The sequence below is a fragment of the Pempheris klunzingeri genome, chromosome 9 (genome assembly GCF_042242105.1).
Source record: "Pempheris klunzingeri isolate RE-2024b chromosome 9, fPemKlu1.hap1, whole genome shotgun sequence".
NCBI classification, from domain to species: domain Eukaryota; kingdom Metazoa; phylum Chordata; class Actinopteri; order Acropomatiformes; family Pempheridae; genus Pempheris; species Pempheris klunzingeri.
Window position 1 is genome coordinate 25,639,034 of NC_092020.1, and position 14,754 is coordinate 25,653,787.

The following is a 14,754-nucleotide window of genomic DNA, read 5'->3' on the forward strand; positions in this document are numbered from 1 at the left end:
CTTTAAAACTTTATTTAACTGTACAACTGTGAACAAAAAACTCCTGAAATGAAAAAGTATCGGCTTTAATGTTGTTTATTTTTAACATTTACAGCTTTTCAGTTTCTGATTTATTATTTAAGACAAACTGAAATGGAGGTTTTAAACCCTCCGGGTTGCCGTAGTGTTTGGGATAAAATTAAATACTAAAAAGCGTTCAAACTGATTTGAAAGCTCCTCACGTTGACGTGTTTGATCACGACGTGCCGCTCCACCGTCAGCTCGCCCACGGATCCTTCCCCGTCTTCTCCTGAAAAACAACAACAAGGTTTCCGTTAGTTGTGCACCCTGGATACCGTTTCATACGTCTGACCGCCGTACTGCGAAGAGAGTTTAGTGTGTGAGTCTCAGGCCTGAACGGATCTCTTTTAAACCTGCCTGGTAACCATGGTAACGGATGCTGCACACCTGACCTGCCTCTGGAGGAAGTATGTAGAACTGGCTTCATGTTACGCTCCTGTGGAGCCTCAACAAACCACCGAGCTCACTGATGGAGGCAGCAGCTCCGGTGTTCTGGGAGGTAAAATGACTGTTTTTATGAATGGAGTCTGGTGGCTTTAAATCAAGCAAAGATGAAGAGAGACGCTTCAGTTTCCTGCCTAAAGAGCTGATAAACATCTGAATACAGCAGAAACTGATACTGAGGTTAAAGTCTAATTTCCTCGCTCAAACTGGGGCGTTCTGACCTCCGTCGACTGTAGCTGATACACTGACTGTGGAGAAGGACCTCAGACAACCACATCCTAAACATCTGCACTATCCCTTTAATCTGGCCCCCCCAAACTAACTACTAAAGGTGGCCCCTTGGTCCCGTCTCACCTGGTACTTCCTGTAGTGCGTCAGGCTGCTGCAGTGCTGCACTTTGGCTTCGTCCTCGTCGGCGTAGATCAGCTGACACAAGTGACAGAAATAACCGACGACCGGCCGCACAAACTCAGCTCCTGTAGGAGGGAAAAAACCAACACGGTGAGGTGACAGTAAACGCATCACTGCTGCTGGTTCAGAGGTGGATGAAATAATGTCAACACCTGGTTCAACAGGTGAGTCTGGGAGGTCCAGAGTATACGATGTACTACAGTGTGCACACTGATACTCTAACTTTGTTTCAGTGTTTTGTATAACATGTTACAGTAGAATGGTTTTAAACGTACTAACAGGAAGTGACCCAACAGGTGTGAGGACTGACGTCACCTTTCAAATGTTTTTAACCTGTTTAACCTGCTGCTGAAATGAGACCCTGAGGTTCAGTGTCCTCGTCGTCTCTCTGCTCTCTCCTGTGACAATACAAAGTGTAGACGGTGGTTTTCTTACCGACAGGTTTGGTGGGTTTGTCCTGCTCGGCGGCGCCCCCTGCAGGTCCAGACTGCTGCTCCTCTTGGACCTCAGAGTCCTGCAGCAGATCATCACCATCAGCATCAGCAGCTTTCTGAAAACACATCCCAGTTAGTGAACTTGGATCTTGTGTTGAACATGTAATTCCTCCCAGATTTCTGTAAGATCCCTTTGGTTTAACCAGAAACTTCAAAGCCACCAGACTCCATTGACAAAAACAGTAATTTTACCTCAATGAAACAAGGGAGCTCCTGGTTTGCTGCTTCCTTCATCAAGTAGTTTGTTTGTGTTATTGTGTGTTACACAAATATTGTGTTAATTCCAAACTAGCCCTTTAAAACACAGAAGTCACACAATATTACAAACAAACCAACTGATGGAGGCAGCAGTAGACCAGTAACTGTGAGCTAAAATCCCTGTTTTAGTGAATGTAGTCTGGTGTGTGTGCTGTTTGTGGTTAAACCAAAAGGATCTTCCAGGTCTCTCTCTGTAGGGATCCTTTCCATGATGCTGTCACACACTTAGAATAACACTCTGAGCCTGTCAGTGGATCAAACAAGCTCTTTTAGTGGACCTACTGTGAGCAGGGGCAGTTGTCCCACAGGATCATGTTGCTCTGATCTTTCCTTCTCTTGGCTCTCTAATGTTTTGGCGGTCGTCTCCACCTCCTGCTGTGTTTGTGTCTCGTCGCTCGCCTCCTCCTCCTCCTTCTTCTTCTTCTGGCTTTTTTCAGGCACTGGGTAGTTCTCATCAGTCTCTTTTCTTTTTAGGGTCGTGTCTTCTTGACTTGACTCCTTTTCTGGAGTGTTTTCACCAGCACAGGCCTTCTGAGCAGCGTCCTCCTCTTCGGCCTGTTTATTAACCGGCTCTGGTTCTGTTCTGGAGGTCTTTTCTGACACGGTTTTGGCAACTGATTCTGGAGACTTTTTCTCTGCCGACGACTCCTCTGGAGAGTTTCTGGACTCAGACTCCTTTTCTGGAGTCTTTTTCGACCTCGACTCGTCCTCTGGAAACCTCTTTGGCGACTCCTTCCTCTCCTCAGACTTCCTGCTGGACTCGTCCCTGTTAAGTCTTTCGCTCCTCCTCCTGCTGCTGCTGCTGCTGCTGCTTCGACTCCGGCGCTCACTCCTCTTCTCTTCCTCCAAGGCCTCGACCGCCCACCTATGGAGAAGAGGGGGGTTCGGCGTAAACAACCACTGAAAGGTGACGGGGGAACAGGACCAAAGAAGAGACAGTTTGGAGACTCTGACCCGTTTCGGAGCTCGTAGTATTTGTTGGAGATCTGGGCCGTGATCTTAACGCCGCTGAAGGTGACGGGTTTACAGGTCAGCTCTTTAGCCACCTTCAGAGCCTCTGACGACGTCGACATCTCGATGAAACCCTGAAACACAAAGAGACGTCATCTACGTGAACGGATCCCTGAAAGTGTCAAATACAAGTCGAAGAGCTGAAGACATCTTTAATTTTACTGCTTTAAAGTTCAAGATGTGCCTTCAGTCATAGAGGAGGCTCTAGCATCTTTGTTTTTAAGCTTGAGGCTGATTCAAACTAAATTTTCTGAGACTGAAACCCATTTTTTTACATGTCAAATGACTGGTAGGTAGTAAAAGTGTTGGAACTGGTCCAGTAGATCACCTCAGCCAGCAGACACCAAACGGGCTGCAACGTGATCCTTTGGGACAACTGCATCTGATCACAGTAGGTCCACTAAAAGAGCTTGTTTGATCCACTGACAGGCTCAGAGTGTTATTCTAAGTGTGTGACAGCATCATGGAAAGGATCCCTACAGAGAGAGACCTGGAAGATCCTTTTGGTTTAACCACAAACAGCCGTTATATCGCTCTCTGCACACACACCAGACTCCATTCACAAAAACAGGGATTTAAGCTCACAGAACACAGGAGCTGCTGGTCTGCTGCTGCCTCCATCAGTTAGTTGTTTTATGTTATTGTGTGATTTTAGTGTTTAAAGGGTTAGTTCAGATGCAACACAATATTTGTGTGTAACACACAATAACACAAACAAACTAAATGATCAGGGCGGAGGTAGAACAGCAGATCCAGTGTTCTGCAAAGTAAAAATAGTTTTTTTCCCAATGTAGTCTGGTGTGTGTGCTGTTTGTGGTTAAACCAAAAGGATCTTCCAGGTCTCTCTCTGTAGGGATCCTTTCCATGATGCTGTCACACACTTAGAATAACACTCTGAGCCTGTCAGTGGATCAAACAAGCTCTTTTAGTGGACCTACTGTGATCAGGTGCAGTTGTCCCACAGGATCACAGTTCCAACACTTTTACTACCTACCAGTCATTCAGAGATCAAACACCTGTCAGAATTAATGCCCAGGTGTGAAACAGACATTATCCTTTAATGTGCCACACACTTTAGACGGACAGCTTTGGCCGAGACAACATGAAGTCGTTGTTTTTTAAGGTTTAAAGTTCCAGGTAAGAGCAGGAGATGTTTCCGACCTTCCGGAGGTGGCGGATGTAGCGCACAGCCGTCCCAAACTCTTTCACCAGTCTGATGAAGTCGGTGTCGGTGTACGAACGCAGCGGGAGGTTTTGGAAACAAACCACTCGGCTGGACGGAGACTGGAAACAAACAAATGATCAGCGACACGTCTGACCAACAAACCTGGAAGTGTTTTCTGAACATTAACGTTTCCTCCTTACTTCGGGTTCGTCTTTGACGTCCTCTTCTGGAACAAACAAACAAAGGACACATCACTGAAACACTTAAAGGTTTCATTTAATCATCATCAAAAACACCCAAGGCCTTGAATGTAGTCATTCCAGACCCCCCATCGGTCACTCTGGGTTTACCTTGGTCATCAGACTGGCCGTCTTCCTCCAGCTCATCCAGAGTGATGCAGTTCTCCAGGTCTACTGGGAAGTCTGATTCCCCCTGAACACAGCACAGAGCTTTACTGACATCAGTGTAACACTAACTAACTAATCATTAGTTCCACACATCAATCCAACAACATCATCACGTGTTCGTGTCCCAACAGGATTATTTCAGTCTCAGTTCTTTTTGTTCTACCTGAAGCCTCCTGAGCTGATGCTGGTTTATCATCCAGCACTTATTTGATTGGAATTAAAAGCTGTAATTTATGTGTTACAACGCTGTTTTTAAACACAGTATGAGCAGGAACAGACGTGTAGAGCAGGAACCTTTGGAGGATCAGGATCAGGGTCTAAATTAAGATCCAGGGACGTTAGTTTACCCCCTGAAAAGCTCCTGCTCAGGAAAGTAAAGCACGGGCACTCTGGGGGCGGGGCTCGCAGCGCTGAACATTTCTGACTGGTCAAGTTTTCACAGCATTTTATTTCAGCTGCAAACCGACTGTGTGTTCAGTTAGTTTTCTGTTAACGGTGCTTTGTCTGATCTGCTCGGGTCTTTAGGCTGCTGCAGAAACACATGAACAAGAACCTTTTAGTTCCTTAAAAGAAAAATGGAGGGGGGATGTGATGTGATGGATTGTTCCTGTTCTCTGTTTTTAAGCTCACAAACAGCCTTTAAACGGGAAAACAGAGACATTCGGATTAAACTGTTTGTTCAACTGATTTCAAAGATGAAATGTTCAGGTGTCTTGGGCTCAGAGTGAACTTTAGAGCGACCTGGCAGCGTTGAGCAAATAAATAAATATTAAAGACCTTCACAAACAGAACTTAAGACTATTTAAGACTTAACGAGCTGTTTTCATCGGTTCATTTGAATTTACGACATTTTAAAGGACCTGAAGCCTCCCTGTGAGAAAACATCTCGGAGGCCGTCTGCGGCTTCACTATCTGAGGAGCTAACTCGCAATGCATTCTGGGAAGTTTAAGACTTTTTTCAAGTTTAAAAAAACATTTCTAAACATTTTTAGTATCTTAAAGCGTGAAAATGAGTGTGTGGTGTCTCCACCTCGTCCTCCTCCGGCTGAGTCTCCTCTGCTCCCTTGTTGGATTCTGATTCTTCCTCCTCGTCCTTCGTAGGCTTCTCCTCCTCTTCCTCCTTTTGGTTTATGGGCTCCTCTTGCTCCTCCTGCTGCTCCTGCTGCTCTGTCTCCTCTTCCTTCACCTCCTCCTCTTTAACTGAAACAGCCATCAAAAGATTTTCTTATAAATCTGTCACTGGTTCACATTTTTGTCGTTTTGTTTTTCCACAAACAGCTCAGTTTTTTTATTTCTACCATTTTCAGCCGAGTCTGTTCTCTCTGCAGGACGGTTATCTTTCTCCATCTCGCCTTCCTCCCCCTCCCCCTCCTCCTCTTCCTCTAGATCAGCATCATCCAGAGTTTCCATATCTTCATCCTGCAGACTCTCTCCATCTTCTCCGATCACCTCCATCCCCTCGATGTCGCTCTCCTCCGCAGAAAACCTGCATGATCACATTTCTGTTCAGTTCTGGTTCCAAACAAACACAAAAACAGCAGCAGGTGTTTAAAAATGTTGTGGGACTGATATTAAAAACATGGGAAACTCACTCCTCTTCTTCCTCAGTCTGTTTTTTCTCTTCAGCTTCAGGATCAGGATCAGGATCAGGATCAGGATCAGGATCAGGGTCAGTCCTGGACTCGGTCTCTGTGAAGACAAGTCATGTAGGTTTGTGCTTCTGATGAATTTTTTTGTCACCTACAGTGGAGTAACTCAGCCCTATTTGTCCACATCCTGGTGTCTACATGACTGGTAGCTACTATTCTAAGTGTGTGACAGCATCATGGACAGGATCCCTACAGAGAGAGACCTGGAAGATCCTTTTGGTTTAACCACAAACAGCACACACACCAGACTACCTGCTGCTCACTCACACGAATCAATCAAACCATTGATGCTATTTTCAACACGCCCTATCACTTTTATTATTATTATTATCAAGTGGAATATAATCAGTTATATTTAGTTTAAGCCGCAGGAGGTTTTCACTGTAAACAGGTCGTCATGGTAACTGATGTGAATCCAAAAAAGCAAAAAAAAAAAAAAAAAAAAAAAAAAAAAACTCTTTTCAGGCTTTAAAGTGTGAAAATAAACTGATAAAGAATAATTTTCTCGATTTTCTGAAAGTCGATTTTCTTACCGGTCGTCTCTGGTGCCACCAGCTTCTCTCTGGACCTGGACCTGGACCTGGACCTGGATTTAGACCTGGACCTTCTCTTGTCGCTGGACTTTTCTTCAGATCTATCTCTGGACCTGGTTCTGGTTGTTCTCTCTTTACTGGACTTTTCTGTGGACCTGGTCCTGGTCCTGCTGTCTGAGCTGGATTTCCCCTCCTCCTCCTCCTCTCGGTCTTCACTGCTCCTCTTCCTCTTGGCCTCCTCCGTCTCGTCTCCCCTCTCTCGGCTCGAACTCCTCGTCCTCTTGGTCGAGCAGGTTTCTTCTTCATACCTCTTGGCTGATGTGACCTGCCTGCAGGAGAGGACGTGGGGGACAAACTATTACTACTGATCAGTAATCAATGGGTCGGCTGATAGATCAATCAGGTCCATCGTACTCACGTGAGGGTCTTGTATTCTCCGGAGAAGGAAACTTTAATAAGGTCACCGTTGATCCTCAGAGTGTTGGAGGAATAATAATCCACCAGCTTCTGAGCGTCAACAGCGTTCTTCATCTCCACAAACGCCTGAAACATAAATACAGTAAAGTATTAATATAATAATAATAATAATCCGTTATTGATCCCCATGAGGGAAAGTCAGAACAGCCCAATGTACAACATTAAAAATACAAAATTAAAAGCGCAATAGAACAAACACGTTAAAAGAAAGTGTCAATCTATGACGTCACATATATATATATATATATATATATATATATATATATATATATATATATATATATATATATATATATATATATATATATATATATAGTAGCAGGTTTGAGAAAAATGCAAATGTGAAAAGCATGATGTGTTGCAGTATGACAATATGGGATGTGTAAACTACTACAGTAGAGCACTACAGTAAAGTACTACAGTAAAGTACTACAGTAAAGTACTACAGTAAAGTCATGTTTTTCAATGCTACCATGGTGCTAATTTATTAGTCTCATTCCTATTGTCAGTACTATAGCTGCTGTTAGTATGTTGGTTGCTGTTTGTGTTGTCTCTGTCTCTCTCTCTGTCTCTCTCTCTGTCTCTCTCTCTGTCTCTCTCTCTGTCTCTCTCTCTCTCTCTCTCTCTCTCCTCCACCCAACACAGACCCCTACAGAAGCCTCCCACATTGATCCTGGGTCTGTTCCAGGTTTCTTCCTGTTAAAGGGGAGTTCTTCCTCCACTGTTGCTCAATATAATATCTGATGCTGCTCATGTGGGGATTCTTGAATCCTTAATTTTGAATTCCTGAATCGTTGTGTCTCTCTCTTATCAAAAGTTTGGTCTAGACCTGCTCTTTATGTAAAGCGTCTTGAGCTAACGCTGTTGTGAATTGGCGCCATATAAATAAAGATTGATTGATTGTCTGTGGCTCACCACAGACGGCAGGAACAGGCTGCAGAGCGGCGGGCCGAAGCGCCTGATGATGCTGATCAGATCTGATTGGCCGTCCTCTCCTGCTGGCGGCGGACTGAAACTCAGCACCTGAGAACTCTGAGGAGGAAAGAGACGGTTATCGGCTCGTGTCTCCGCTTAAGATCTATCGCTCTCTAGAGGCTTCAGTTAACAGTTCTGCAGGAACACCGGCAGCTGCTGGCTGGATGAAGAGTTACCTTCAGGAAGGTGAAGGTGTTGGAGATCCTGAAGTCGATCTGCTGTTCGTTCACAGTCGGAGGGTAGTTGCCGTGGAACTTCACCAAGTCCTTGGCCTGGTCGACGGAGCCGAGCTCTATGAACGCCTGCCGGGTTCACCACACATTTATCACCAACGAGGAAGTTAACTGTCACTGGTTCTTCAACACTTTGATGCACAACATTCAGTCTTTTTTCAACAGGTTGAACCACCGAACTGTGACACCTGCACAGAGTAGCTGTATCTCCAGTACTAAAGTAGTACTCCAGTAAAGTACTACAGTAAAGTACTACAGGAGGGTAGTACAGTAAAGTAAAGTACTACAGGAGGGTAGTACAGTAAAGCCGCGTTTCCACCAGCACGACTTGGCCCTACTCGACTCGGCACGGCACGGCACGGCACAGTACGGTTGTGTTTCCATTACACCAGGTACCACCTCAAACGTGGGCGGGGTCGTCATAGCAAGGCGGGCCGAAACTCTGGTAGCGTAATTTGTATACGGCACAAACAAACCCAACTAAGGACGTGGAGCGTTTGGTTTGTGTGTATCCGTTTACCTCGTTCACAGAAATAATAAAAACGCTCCGTCTCTTTCCGGGGTTTTAAAAACGGAGGGTTTGATAGTCGCTCTCATGACTCATCAAGTGACGCCGCTCCCTGGCCAATCAGTGGCCTGCAGTCTGGTGACGTCGCCATCACAGCTCAACTCAGCTCAACTCAGCTCACTTGGAACCCCGGCCGAGGAGGTACTAAAATAGTACCTGGTACCAGGTACTAGGGCCGGTGGAAACGCTACCTAAAGCATACCGAGTCGAGTCGAGTAGGGCCAAGTCGAGTCGGTGGAAACGCGGCATAAGGTAGTACAGGAGGGTACTACAGTAAAGTACTACAGTAAAGTACTACAGGAGGGTAGTACAGTAAAGTAAAGTACTACAGTAAAGTACTCCAGTAAAGTACTACAGTAAAGTACTACAGTAGGGTACTACAGTAAAGTACTACAGTAAAGTACTACAGGAGGGTAGCACAGTAAAGTATCTGTCAGTATCTGTGTCTCAGGTGAAGTATAATTTCAGCTGTACACACGACATCAGTCTTTCTACTTGAATGAATGTGGTGAAAACAACAACATGGTGAACACTATTTATCAACATGTGCCAGTAACTCCTCTTATTTTGCATCCTCAGATCATCAGAACCAAACACTGGCTGCAGATATGATAAAGACAAGAGAAGAAGAATGAAAACCATAGCGCTGCAGTGAACTGTTCTGGGGTTGGCTGCGGTGTGGTGAAGCAGGTGGACTCACCAGAGAGGGAAACATGAGGATGTTGGCGATCTTTCCGAACGGCTCAGTCAGTTTCCTCAGGTACGCCTCGTCCACAGACAGAGCCGGAAACCTCACACACACCACTTTGCTTTTGTCTGAAGTCTGAACACAAGATGTTTATTTTTTAATGTCATTAAAAGAGTTTGTACAAAAACAAACCTACTCTGTGGTTCTTTCAGGCTCGTTTAGAGGCTTTACCTTCTTTGGAGTCGTCTTATTTGGCTGTGGCTCTGTCGGCCGGCCAGGTTTCGCCTCATCCTTCCTCTTCTCCGATTGGCTGTCGGCCCTGAAATGACAGACAGGACAGAGTTCATCAAAGATCTGTCATCTGCAATAAAAACTACAACAGAAGGACAATTCATTCTTTCTGAAGCAGAAAGTAAAACATGAAACAGTTCAGATCTCTTCTGGAGGGTTCACAGATCTTTAGTTTCTGTTTCTACATCCGCTGTTGTTCTGGATCAACATGTTCTCTGTCTTTATCTAGTCTGTAGTTGAGGTTGTGTTTAATGATGTCTGACCTGGTGACCTTCTCCAGGCGACAGTCCCAGTTAGGAAACCTGCAGAAGAGACGGGACGGAGATATGAAAACAAAGCATCATCAAGGTGTGGAGACCGAAAACAATACATTAAAGTAGATTTGCACACATTGACCTTCATTAAATAACTGGTTTATTCTGTTATACCTGTTTTTAACATCTACCAAATCTTTGAATTACAAGAATAAAACCATTTCAAAGGCTGCTTCCTCCATCTAATGTGTTTGTGGGACTCATATTCATCTTCAGCTGGTTTTGAAGATGCTGCAGCGTTTAATCTGCAGAGATAAATAAACCATCACACTCCAGTAACTGTAGATTTTACATCTCAGTACTGATGAAACTAACGAGATATAATGAGTTAATCAGTGAGTATAATAGGTGTTAATCACTGACTTTCATATTTTCTGCATGTGAACGAGAGTGGAGTCAATCTCAACTTAACAATCATTAAATCTAGAGAAAAACTGCAGCTACTTTGGAAATAAATCGTTTCAAAGATTTCTCAAAGTTACAGAAAATGTCGGACACGCCGCCTAATCCAGTGAACTGTTATCAAACTAAATTCCTGAACTCCGTCAACCCCTGTGGTTGTGACTGACTGACTGACTGACTGACTGACTGACAGCTAGAGAGACACTTACTGCTGCAGCAGGCTGAGCTGTCTGTCTGCATGCTGGGAGCCGTTGATGTGTTTAATCCACACCTGAAACACAAAACCAAGGAGCGTGAATAAATGAGTCACACTGGACTGTTTGCACCTGACAGCTCCCATCATCCCTCTGCAGCAGGAAGTCTGATGAATACAAGCCCCTCCCACCCCCCCAGTCGAGGCAGACTTACCCTCTCTGACATCACAGTGATATCACACAGACAGCATGAGTACGGGAACGTCTGCGGACACGTCCCGTGGAAGTCCAGAGCTTCTTTCTTGGAGGGCACGGAGGCGGCGGGCTGGCTGCTGCTCCTGGTGGGAGGGGGCTCAGAGCCACGGTGCCCCGCATGAGTTTTCGGATGGTACTGTTCAGGAGGTGGAGCTGACCTGACATCAGCTGCTCCGGGCTCAGAGAAGCGGGAAGGACGAGTGCGTTTGCCTCCTCCTGCCGAGCTGAAAGAGGGTCGGTCCTGACAGGAAGCTAGACCGGCGCCTCTGCCCGTCTTACCATACTCAGAGGACCCTGGTCTGTGGCTGTAGTCGTGAGAGGAAACCGGAACGGCGTCTCTGCCTGTCTTACCATACTCAGAAGGTCTTTGTCTGTGGTTAAAGCCCTGCAAGGAGGCTGGACCGGCGTCTCTGCCCGTCTTACCATACTCAGAAGGTCTTTGTCTGTGGTTAAAGCCCTGCAAGGAGGCTGGACCGGCGTCTCTGCTGGTCTCAGAAGGTCTTAGTGAGTGGCTGTAGTCGTGAGAGGAAGCTAGACCGGCATCTCTGCCCGTCTTACCATACTCAGGGGCTCCTGGTCTGTGGTTGTAGTCGTGAGAGGAAACTGGTGCAGCGTTTCTGACGGTCTTACCATACTCAGAGGGTCTTGGTCTGTGGTGGAAGTCCACCATGAGACTGGAGGAGGACGATGAAGATGATGATGATGATGGTGGTGGTGGTGGTGGTGGGTCTGATCTGACAGAGCTGACGGTCCTGGGATTCCCCCAGCGGTCCAGCTCAGATGTAAGAGAACTGGGTGTCGCCTGGTCCAATGAGTACTGGAGCGAGTGGCCGTGGGGTTGATACCAGTCTCCGGTGGAGGCGTTGACAGAGGATCGACGGGCGGAGCTGGGAGGATAAGAGGAGGAAGAGGAGGACGAGGAAGGAGACGGAGCGTTGGGAGGGAAAGACTTGACGGTCCCCCTCTTCCCTTTGATCTGTTTGAGGACATCAGGCAGGGACTCGACGGTGAGGATGTCTTCGGGCAGCTCGGCCAGCAAAGCCAGGTCACTGGGCTCTAGACCGCAGCTGCTCAGGATGCTGAGGGCGCCGTCCTGCGACCACTGAGCTCCTCTGGAGGACGAAGAGGACGGGTGGGACGAGGAGAAGGACTCCTGAGGCGGCCTGTAAAAGTCGCGGTCCGCTGAGGCGTGACGGCGGTCTGAGGAGCTGTAAGGTCCAGGATCAGGCCTGAGGTCGGAGTCAGACGGCCGGCGTCTGTTCACGTAGTTGTGAGACATGACGGGGGGAGAAACGCTCAGGGCGTTTCCTGCAGACAGAAGGTGTCAGGGAAGACAGGAGATGTAAAATCTGACTTAAAGAGACGTAAAGGTTGAAGATGGTTCAACCTGAGAGACAATAACTCAGCTGAAAACATGAACACACAGGAGCACAAGTTTGTGTGAGTAAAGACCACACAGGATGAGTGATGACTCTTTGTAACACCTGAGACATGAAGAAAAATGAGGAGTTTGACACACACGACCAAAGATTGTTACCAAAGTAACCCAAAAAAAAAAAAAACACCCATCTTTGCAGACAGAAAAAAGGGGAAAATGCACCAATCAACAAGTTCCTGGAGCCAAAGAAGATGAAATGACCAAACCTCTTATTATCAAGGTATTCTCTCACTATATAAGCTGATTTAACGTGTCAGCCAATAAATAACAAGAAACTGAAGTGAATATATATATATATACACACACATATATATATATTTCTTTGTCACAACTGTTAAAAAAAAGGGGGGAAGCCTCATTTAAGGAGCCTAAATGGGCAAAACGTAAAGAGATATTTCAGGTTGTTTGAAGTACGGTGGTTCTACAGAAATTCGGCCGTCGACGCGCCCCCAGTTTGGAGAAGCAGGCAGGAGTCCGACACAGATGCAGAGCGATGTTCTGCTGTGGACTGTGGAACTAGAATAAAAGCTAAATGTGCACAACACACCAAGTTAGAATAAATCACACATACTGGGGCAACAAAAATCACTTCCAACAGAGGGAGTGTGAACACACACCCTTAATCAATTTACTGCAACTTTTAGAGAATAGAAAGTGAAACATAAAAAAAAGTCTTCGGCCAAAACATTGTTTGAAGTCATCGTTCTTTTAGGACCATAAAATGATCATTCAACTACTTTACATCTCTTCTTCTAAACAGTTTGGTGTTACACTTCAGCAGAACTAGGAATTAGGCTCCCAGGAGGCAGTTAGAAGGAAGATGAAGCTAGCAGGCTAACGTTAGCGTTAGATTCCCTCAGTACCAAATAATAAAGAGTTTAAGGGGTGTTGGGTTCAGGGGTCTGAGCCCCACAGAGCCCCTGTTGTTTTATTTTGTCTTCTGACACAATTAGATGATCAGTGATGGGAAAATAAATAAGATTTGTTAGTCAGAAAGTCCAAATATTCTCTGTTGATGTGAGGATTTGTTGCTTTCCTGAGTTCTGTATCACTGTAAAGTGAATATCTTTAGATTTGGGCTTTCAGTTGGACAAAACAACACATTCAGTGAGTGTTTTACTTTCTAATCTTTCTAAGTGCTCACTGGCCCAGTAGTGCTGAGGATAGTCCTGTTTTTACAGTGATTAGTAACAACATTAACTGAAAACATGAGATAAGATAGTGCTACTGAGGAGGACAGAGGACATTTCATGTACTATATGAGGAATATTACTGAGACACAATAACATAAAGCACCAGCACATTTACAGGGAACTTCCTACAGTCCAAGTACAGAAAATAACAACTAACGTTAGCAACGCTGCTTATGTTCTTTTAAGACTTAAGCTAACTTCCATGCTACAGAGTGAGTTAGTTAGCAGAAAATAAAGTGTTATTGGAAGTTTTCTGTTGATTGTCAGATGGAGCCAGCAGTCACAGAGGAAACCGTGTGTGGACTCAAACCTTTGTGATCTTTGTGAGACAGTTAAACGGAAAATATTGTGTCAGAATACCACAAAACACCATTAGCTTACCGAGCTAACACCGTTAGCAGACGGCTAACAGCTGACAGAAAGGTGTGTTTACCTTAAATGGAACGAGGAAAATCACGCAGCTGCTGGATGAACACAAGAAAAACAGAGTTCATAGGTGAAACGTTGTTATTTCAGACATCTATCTACGGTTTTTATCAGGGAAAACGAAGCTGTAGCAGGTTCTAACAAGCTAACTGGCAGAAGCTTCTTCTTCTTCATGTTTAATGACGGTTGGTAAACAAAGATGGCGCCTTACCGCCACCTGCTGGTGCGGAAGGTAAACAAGGATTTTAGAATTAATGAAGTGCAGCAAAAGAAAATGATTAAAAGATAAAATAACTGCAGTGATAAAATATAATAAAAATAAAATGAAAAATCTGAAGGAGGAAGAATAAAATACCATATAAAACAAAAAGTGTAAAAATAAATATATCTATATAAAAAATTCGGTAATTAAATAAAGTAGAATGAAATAAATGCAGTATAATAAAATTTGAAATTAAAAGATGAAATTAGTGCAGTGATAAGATAGAGTGATAAAGTGAAATGAAAATAAATAAAGTACAGTAAAATACCACAAAAATAAAACAACAAAAATTATAATAAAGTGTAATAAAATAGAATTCAATTAAATGCAATCAAATAAAACCAAATTGATGTAAAGATAAAATAAGTACGGTCATAAAATTCAATAAGAATAAAATAAAAGATAAATGAAGTACAATAAAATACCATTTAAGATAAAAAGATCATTAAAATAAAGTGCAATAAAATAAAACAAAATTAAATTACATAAAATGAAATAATTAAACAAAACAAACAAAAATCAAATTAAGCAAAACAAAATAAAACAAACAAACATAATCATGTCTTTTTGCTCAATGTTTTTTCTTTCTTTTCTTTTCCAAATAAA

General features: G+C 44.3%; 1 protein-coding gene across 2 annotated transcripts; it reads right to left on the reverse strand.

Moving 5' to 3' along the window:
* Window positions 1-59: 59 nt before the first annotated feature.
* matr3l1.1 (matrin 3-like 1.1) lies at window positions 60-14,046 on the reverse strand. 2 transcript variants are annotated; one of them, XM_070836601.1, is made up of 21 exons: window positions 13,894-14,046; window positions 10,789-12,137; window positions 10,590-10,651; window positions 9,928-9,966; window positions 9,605-9,692; window positions 9,386-9,508; window positions 8,061-8,186; window positions 7,825-7,941; window positions 6,851-6,975; window positions 6,433-6,761; window positions 5,843-5,939; window positions 5,549-5,736; window positions 5,281-5,450; window positions 4,194-4,275; window positions 4,044-4,069; window positions 3,840-3,962; window positions 2,622-2,752; window positions 1,950-2,532; window positions 1,351-1,465; window positions 859-980; window positions 60-289 (listed from the first exon to the last, which is right to left on the reverse strand). In XM_070836601.1, exons 2-21 carry the CDS (start codon window positions 12,106-12,108, stop codon window positions 257-259), a joined length of 3,999 nt encoding a protein of 1,332 aa, XP_070692702.1. In that variant the 5' UTR covers window positions 12,109-12,137; window positions 13,894-14,046; the 3' UTR covers window positions 60-256. The 2 variants fall into 2 exon arrangements, with proteins under 2 accessions (XP_070692702.1, XP_070692703.1); XM_070836602.1 differs by lacking the exon at window positions 13,894-14,046 and having other exon boundaries at window positions 10,789-12,183.
* Window positions 14,047-14,754: the final 708 nt, after the last annotated feature.